This window comes from Etheostoma spectabile, chromosome 8 (genome assembly GCF_008692095.1).
Source record: "Etheostoma spectabile isolate EspeVRDwgs_2016 chromosome 8, UIUC_Espe_1.0, whole genome shotgun sequence".
Lineage (NCBI taxonomy): Eukaryota > Metazoa > Chordata > Actinopteri > Perciformes > Percidae > Etheostoma > Etheostoma spectabile.
The window spans coordinates 16,919,397-16,928,222 of record NC_045740.1 but is presented as its reverse complement, the minus strand read 5'-3'; the positions used below and the strand labels follow the sequence as shown (position 1 = coordinate 16,928,222).

The 8,826-nt window shown below is 41.9% G+C and overlaps 1 protein-coding gene across 1 annotated transcript in view; it reads right to left on the bottom strand.

Annotated features, from left to right (window-relative positions):
* The window catches only part of met (MET proto-oncogene, receptor tyrosine kinase), an 80,015-nt gene that overhangs the window by 2,059 nt on the left and 69,130 nt on the right, over positions 1–8,826 (bottom strand). Inside the window, exons 15-19 of the mRNA XM_032522893.1 lie at positions 6,680–6,760; positions 3,609–3,790; positions 3,211–3,320; positions 2,814–2,979; positions 2,314–2,450 (exon numbers count right to left, since the gene is read on the bottom strand). Coding sequence (XP_032378784.1) covers positions 2,314–2,450; positions 2,814–2,979; positions 3,211–3,320; positions 3,609–3,790; positions 6,680–6,760 — 676 coding nt within the window. The remainder of the gene's footprint in view (positions 1–2,313; positions 2,451–2,813; positions 2,980–3,210; positions 3,321–3,608; positions 3,791–6,679; positions 6,761–8,826) is intronic.

Sequence of the window (8,826 nt, the reverse complement as noted above, 5' to 3'; positions counted from 1 at the left end):
AACGAGACATTTGAGGACGTCATCTTGGGCTTTGGGAAACACAGATTTAATTTTTTTCACCATTTTCTGATATTTTACCGACTAAGCATCTAACCGATTGTTCGAGAAAACAAATGACAGATTCATCGAAAATTAAGAAGAATGGTTGTTATTAATTGCTAGCCTCTGGCTAACTTCCGTTTGCACAATTCATACATAAAGCGTTTTCCTCCTTTCACTGTTATGTTCTATAGGAGATTATGTTGTCTGTTTTTGTTTGTCTGTCAACAGGATTATGGAAAAAAAAACTTCTGGCCAGATTTTCATGAAACTTGAAGCATGAGCCGAGGTAGAAGCTGTTTCATTTTGGAGCAGATCAAATCACGGGCAGATCCACAGATTATTTTTCACTTTTGTAAACATTGTCAGCCGGGTGCTAGATTGGTGCAGATTGTGTTGCATTCATGTGATGTCGTAATAATCGGAAGAAACAAGTTCCCGACTCAGAAAATTCACACTGCATTATCATTGTGAGGAAGGGGAGATCCGCGCTCTCTGAGTGCCCTTGTATTTTCTTTTCTTTTCTTCTATTTTCATATGCTGTTTCACTTGTGATATGTTTTGACATATCGTTTTTCAGTTTTATTGTTTAGACTCCTGAAGCAGCATAAAGTTATGCTTCTCCTCTCTCAGAGTTTTTCTTCCATGAAACAATAAATCATCTATTAGCCACTATTAGAACCTGGAAACTTAAGAAGCAACGTTACGTTTTTAACTTTATTATTCAATTCTACAAAAGCAACTAATAGTTCATTTCATCACTCAGCAGTCCAACATTCAGGGAATTTATTCCCCCCTCACGTGTGTGAAATGGACTCGCAACTGATAATTATTTCAACGTGTCTCAAAGATAACTTTCACACCAACAATAACTCATTTTTTATCAAAACTCTTCACCCTGTCAGAAGTTGACGTCTCTCTTATTGCCATTATTCTTTTTCTTTTCCTGACTTGCCACCCTATCATTGTTAAAAATTAAGAAAAATGCCCCCCCCCCCCATTACGACAGGTCCAGGTATCTGCAGCGGCCGCTATCACCAAACACCCTGAACGTGAATGATCGGGAGGAAGAATTGCGGAATGTTTGCAGAGTGCATCACCCCCCCCCCCCCCCCCCCCCCCCCGATGTCTCTGTTTAATTTACAGCTTGGGAAATTTTAGGCCTCTACCTCCCTCACCTGAACACTCCCACTCGCCTCTAATTTCCACACACACTTTCTAGACATGCAGTGAGTCCTCATGATGTTATCTGCAGCGTGTGAGATCACACTTGGCGTTCTTTTCACTTCACTCACCAGTGGGTCGGGGTTTTAATGGATAGGGCCAAATCAGTGATTAAGCGATGTGTGGATGTGTGAGCCGTACTGACACTGAAATACTTTCCTGTGATTTGATGGGACATTTTCTATAAATAACTGTATGTTTGGTTTCACTCTATCACTCATTACTCAAAGAGGTAGCTCTATTTTTTCCAGCCACTTCAGATTTGGCAGAATTTTATCAGCAGAAGAGATAACTTTTTTAAAAGACTGATAGTCTGGTTTTACCACAGTGTGTCAGTGGACTTTGTCTGGTGAACTCTGCTGTGAAGGGATCCAAATAAAACAAAAAACAAAAATTCAAACTGTGTGGCCAGGTTAGAGTGGGTGGAGCAGGCGCACGTACACATAGAGGTTTATGCTTCGATGCAGAGGTCCAGGGTTGGAATCTGACCTGTGATGATATCCTGCATGTTGTCCCCCTTTCTCACATACCTGCCCTATCCATTAAAGGCAGTAAAAGCCCCAAAAAATAATCTTAAAAAAAAAAAACTACTACCCCATAAACAAAAAGAAATAAATTAAAATACTGTACTGGCAATGGATTTCAATATAAAACTGTCTTTGTGTTTGGCGGTAAAGCAAGAACAGTGACTCTCTCTTGACCCCCAGCTGTGATGAGATGTAACGCTCGACTGTGAGTGTGTTTGAGACTGTAGATGATGGATGTTTGAAACTTGAGTGGTTTTTATTTATGACTTCCATTGCTTATACAGCTCTTTCACCTCCACCTTTCTCCCCCTGCTGCTCTCTCCTGATTTTAAGACTCTCGCTCTCTCCTCATGATGTATTTAAGTGCAGCTCCGCAGTTTATCACTCACACTAACTCAGCCGTGGCACTTTGCTAAAGGAGGTGAATGACAGGTGAGTTTAAGCATGTATATACTGTGTATATACATATATATATGTGTGTGTGTGTGTGTGTGTATGTGTGTGTGTGTGTGTGTGCACTTACAGGGCGTCAGGGCAGAACTCGGGCTGCAGCAGCCTCCTCCCCTGCAGGAGGAACACGGTGATGTCGAAGGAGTTCACATCCGAATATGGTGGGGCTCCACGGGTCATCAGTTCCCATAGCAACACGCCAAATGACCACTATAGTAAAGACAAGAATGTGAACTCTCACTGTTGTCCTTTTACCAGTCTTGCGTTGCCAGAACAATGTCCACAGCACTGTGGAGTAAAGTCCTGCTAACAATACACCACACATGCATTTCAGGTTAGGAGAAAAATAGTCTTGGGCGCAGCGACGGTGGCTCTGCAAAACTCGGGAAGAAACTTGTTTTGGTGGAACATTTGCACCCCGCGAAACGAAAATGCCACGAGACACACTACACACAACGACAAGAAGTGGAGGGGTGAAGCCTGACATAGCGCCAGATGTCAGGTTAAATGCTGGAAAATCCAGACTTTTCTGAAGTTATTTGCATTACATTTGTAGGTTTCAACAGTCCTCACCACGTCTGACTTGGGTGTGAACTTGTGTGTCTGCAGACTCTCCAGAGCCATCCACTTGACGGGCAGCTTGACTCCACTCTTGTTGTGGACGCTGTAATATTCTTTATCATAAACGTCTCTAGCCAGTCCAAAGTCGGCCACCTTCACCGTGTAGCTCTCATCCAGCCTGTCGGGGAGCAAAGAAAGGACTTTTTATTGTATTGTATTTTTTTTCTACTTTGCTCTTCTCAAGTAATCAACCATTCCCAATTTTCTCCTTCTCTTGTATTCTTTCCTATGCAGTACTGTATCTTTTCTGTTCTCTTCCCAGCTGTATTTAATTCTATTTTAGTCTCATCTATTGTACCTTGCTCTATATTTAAAACATGGGATATTGAATGAATAGATGTGAACTTACATGCAGTTCCTGGCAGCTAGGTCTCTGTGGACAAACTTCTTGCTGGCCAGATACTCCATCCCTCTGGCCACCTGCAGCCCGAAGCCCATCAGGTCCTTCACTGTTGGGTTCTGTGGGTAAAAACAACCATCAACGTTCTGAGAGACTAAATAACTGTCTGGGTTTAAAATGATTACAAGATCAACTTGTGCTGTGTTGACTGATCGATGCAGGAAGAACTGTACATCTCAGTGGCAATCACTGTTTTGCACAGAAAGTGAAATTCAGTTGGTTGTCTTATACAATTTCACCGTTAGATGGGAGAAATTCTTACACAATGTAGCTTTAAAGTTGTGTATATATGTATATACAGTATACGCAGTATCACAACATGCATGCAATCTGGAGTGTGCCCATACATGTCCTTCATCGCGGATGAAGTTGCGCAGGTCGCCGTGCTTCATGTAGGGCAGAACCACCAGCGGCGAGCCCTCTGGCGGCAGGCAGATCCCCAGCAGAGAGAGAACGTTCGGGTGGCTGAAGTCCTTCATGATGATCCCTTCCTTCAGGAACTGGGACACCTCCTCCAGATCTGTGATGCCTTTATCAGAAAAAGAATTAAAAAAATAAAATTACCATTTTAAAAGGTGCTCTAAGCGATGTCGCGCGTGTTTTAGGCTAGAACGTTTGTTCTCTGTAGACAGCCCAGGGTCTACAGATGGCACCAAAAACAAACTGTGCCCACCTGCACCACGAAGCATACACTAACAGTGCTCCAGCGTTCCAGCCAATAACCGACAACACACATAAAATAACATATTCTTTACATTTTCATATATTATCATGTTTTAAATTCAAACTTAAATGTGGAAGGCACAGTGAATATTTAAGCTTCCCTGTATCTGTGGATCGCTACCATAGTGGCTAACCTACCTATAGGCCATTAAGCCTATCAATGTTTTATTTTTGTATGAATAGGCCGATTTATCTCTACTAATAATATGTTGGATTCATTTTAATGTATACTTTTTAAGACTTTCAAAAATGCATTAAACCATAATTTGGCACCCCTGTAGTGACTCTGAAGACTCACTAGGGGTTGCGGACCCCTTGTTGACGTTCTAGAGAGAGGAAAGCACAGGAAGAGTTGGCGATGTTGGGTATTGAAAAGAGTTTTCAGACTACAGCTGGAGCCACTCTGCTGTACTGACGTTAGCAGGAAGGCCATTCCTTATAAAGCTTTGGGGCAGAAAAGTATGCTGATGGTAACAAAATGATAAATAAAAAACGAACTCCCTGAGTATCCTCACCCAGACCTGACCCGCGACACATTCCCATTTGCCAATTGCATCTCCGCGTCTGATGTCCCGCACTTTAGCCCCGCTGACTCTGCTGTAATCTGGTTAGAGATGGAAGCTCTTTAGAGCTGGACAAACCAGCCGAGTGGCCTTCACCTGAGGTTAGACCCCAGAGGTACAAAAGAGAGGCCATGTGATGTCAGAGCCACAATTTGAAAAATGATGTCATTGATGTGTGGTGACACTTTATTTGAAGGGACTTGCATAAGACTGACATGCCACTGTCAAAACCATGAAGGAGTCTCTTTTTTTAATGTTTATGATTGCCATAAAGTATCATTCGGTAAGTTAGAGAGATGCCGTTTGATTTCAGAGCCACAATTTGAAAGTTAACAACAAAAATCACGTCATTGCTGTGTGTGTGTGTGTGTTCCTTTTTCTATCATACACTAATCATTCTGGAAATGCAGTACGCGTCTCTGGCTCTTCTTCTTTCAACAACTTGTCTTAGTAATAGTTATATTGGGATAAAAGCACCAACTCAAGGTCTCCAATATAACAAAAGAACGCAAAAGACAATTACATTGTGCCATTAGAAGTCACTAAATTTAATAAAAAAGGTCGAAAATCCCAGAGGACCAAGCCCCAGCAGGCCAAGCTCATCCCATCCCACTATGGTCGCCGGCTCCTTGTGACTGCATTGGGCTTTCCTCCATATCACTCCAGCATCAATCTCCCTGGTCCAACTGACAGGTTACACGATTAGGGGGGACTCTAATGCCGTCCTCGCCATCGGACGCTCATTCATCACCATCAACTCAGCCCAGAAGGATTCAGGGCTCTGATGAGATGAGATCCTTAATGCTATTGGAGCGTTGTGATATCATGTAATAAGTATGCAATATAAGCAGATTTCGGTTGGATTAATTATGGCTGGATGTGGATATGTTTGGACAAGGAGAGTGTGTGTGTGTGTGTTCTGAGGGGGAATCTTAAAAAAACAGTGCTTCATTTGATTGCGAGTCACAACTAGGGACTCCTCAGTGACCATCACAAATTTCAACAAAACATAAAATGTTACTTTAATTTGGATGTTAGTAGCATTTTTGTGATCAGATTTTATTTTATTCATGTGTCAGGAGCATTTTGTTAAACCTTAGCTCATGACAAGACGTTACTGTACATACACACTGCTTCCCAGGCCTTAAGCAGGATTTGGAACTAGCTTTGTTTTATCTAAGGTGGGTAGCAACGCTCTTTCTCTGTCCTTTCTCTAGCTCGCTCCCCACTTTGTTTTATCTAACGTTAGCTCCACATTTGTTGCAGCAACAAAGGTTTTTGGACCTGAAACTACATACGACGCCCTAGCCAACTTCTTCTCGTCAAAAAAAGACGCCAAGTGTGAACATTGCCTTAGCCTAACTGAATCGTCCATTTCGGTTCTGGAGGTATTCATGACATCAGAAATCATGTAATTCCAATTTTTAACTTCCAACTGTGAATGGAAGCTACGACCCTCCATGCTATGTGAAAAATCACCATGACAAAACCATTTCACGCAGGGTATTTAACCCCCAAACCTCTCCAGTAAAACTGCTGAAGCTCTTGTTCTAAGATGAAGATCCAGATGAATATGAGTAATAAATTATAAATGTGAATCAAGGTGTAACACTCTGTACTTGCATTGCATCAGTTAAGGGGAAAACGTTTCACTTTCCTCATTTCTAAAGGTTTCGGCCCAGTTGCCTTGAACTGCCAGAGCACAATTGCCCCCCCCCCCCTTTTTAGAAATCCCATTTAGCAATCACACTGATGCGTAACGTGCCCGAGTCCAACCAAACTTTGCCCTGGCTCGGAGCGATTACACCAGTCAAAGGAACCGGACATTGGGGTAAAACTTGCTTGGGCAGGGTTTAACAGCCCCAAGTGTGAGTACGCCCGTGGGCGTGACTTTGGGTTCAACATAGGTTGAGTTTACCACTTTAGAGCAAAATTGAATTCTTCAACGCCAAGCACATCATTGTTCTGCAACCATTTGGGCCTTTTCTGCATCAAGTTATGGTGCAAATATCTTTATCTATGTAAAGGAAATTTTAATAGTTGTTTTGGTCAGTTTTGATTATTGGGAAGGTTGTAATCCCACCATCCCCCCCCCTATAAATGACGCCTATGAGTACGGGGTTTGTACTTACGGTTCAGGGACTTGACGGCACAGTGCTGCTTCTGCCCGTCTAGCTCAAGCAGAGTTCCATGAAAAACACAGCCGAAGTGACCTGCAGGTTACAACATGATGTGTTAGTCAGAATTAGTCAGCATCAGTGATCTCAATACCTCAAGTTCGAACCTGTGAAGTTTTTTCATATAACATTTTATTCACCCCCACACTAAATAAGCCTCTGTGAAAGAGATGCACCACTTTCTTTCTAAAGGACCATGAGCTCCAGCTGTGGAGCAGGTGAACAGGAGCAGCCAGGATGAGTGGGAAACTCATTTTTCATTTTTCAACAATTGTTTTCTTGTTCCCAGAGGAATTGATTTCTTCTTTTGAAAACTTGCTATTTCTAGTTATTCGCAAACCTGGCTGGAAAACATTTCCAGACTTGGTTAAATGTGGTGGGTTACTTGAAGCATGTAGAAAGCAGACATCAAAATCGGATGCTCCACTAGTGACACTGCGGCAGCACCATCCGCATTTCACCAGGCCTAAGAAACACCAGTAGAGCATCTGCATTTATTCTGGCACAGCGCCGAAGTACACTGAGGATACTGAGGATCAAATTATATATGTTCATGTTATATATATATATTAAGATACTTGGTCAACTTGGTTTTCTCTCCTTTCATGTCTTCAGCTTTCCTGTCAAGATAAAATGCCCCCCAAATAATCTAAAGAAACACAAAACAATTTAAATAAATTAAAAGTACTTAGATTCTGGTCATGGCTTGTAGCTTAATGTACTACTAGATGAGTAAGTAAACCAAAGTTTCTAAATCTTGCCCATAAATGGAAAAAGCTGTATGACACCATCCAGATTACCAAGGTATGTTACAGTAAAGCTATCAAAGGGCATTTTTGAATATAGTGCAAATTACAGCATCCTTTATGTCTATCTTGGCTTGTTGAAGCCTTTTTTCTTAACAGAGCCACTATGATTAAGATCATGTTGGCTCCATAATCACAAGCTTTCAGAAATCAAATACAAATATTTCTTTCCAGTGCTGACATATCAAAAATTAGAGCATAACAGTCAAGGTGACTTCATATAGTGCATGCAGCCTTTTATGTGTTCATGGTAAACAACTGTCTGCTTATCTGGGCGTACATTTAATCTAACAGATGGGGACAATAAATACATAATTTCTTAAGAGCAATTATTGATGGGGACACAAATAATACATACTTGTATGCAGGTGTTAAAGGGGGATCTAACAGGTGGGGGAACCCAGCCTGTATAGGATATGTGTACAGTAGTTGTGGAACTCCAGTATGGCTGGCAAGGCTAGAGAAAAGAATCTCTGTATCCGATGTTTGAAGTGAATATAACAGCCTTGCCGGTCTTCCTACTGACTCCACTGGACTCCTGTTACCGTTAACGTAAGAAGAAAACCAAGCAGTGGACCAAACCACTGTGTGGCAAGGGAGGGGGCACTCGAAACGTTTCTAAACTCAGAACTTAGCATTTTTTTTGCCTCAAGATTCAAAATCCTTTAGTAACCCCACAATGGGGAAATTCACACTGTTGAAAAAGTAAAAGACACACGTTAACACACAGTAATAAGTATAATTAAAGAGAGTAAATATGAAATCCTCCTTGTTTGAGTTTGTATTTTTTGACTACTTACACAGTCATTTGAAGTATATATTATTACCCAGCATAGTTTTAATGATAATTATGGGGTGGTCCTAACCCCCCCCTCTGCGATTGATTTCTGCTTATGTGTGAGACTTGTATGTTTTGCCTGTTTTCACACCTAATTCTGATTCTCTGAAGTTACCATCACCCTCACACTAAATCTGCCCCCTCAAGTAACCCAGTATGAAGCTTTATTCATTTATACCCCACGCAAGCTAAAAGCCTATGCCAATCCCCCTTGAGTTATTGTGCATTTTATTGAATTATATCTCTTAAGACATGAGGGCTTGCCCCAGACTGGGAGGGGTGCAGGAATTAAATGAGCGCGGCGTTCTCCTATCACGTCCTTGCAGATGGCAGAGGGTGTTGGATTACGACTCCCAACAATGGAGCCTGGGAATACTAGCTGTGAACAAATCATCCTACGCCACTTTAAAAATCCTGCCTCCAAATCCAGGCTCTTTTCTTCAGGGGCTCATTCAGCA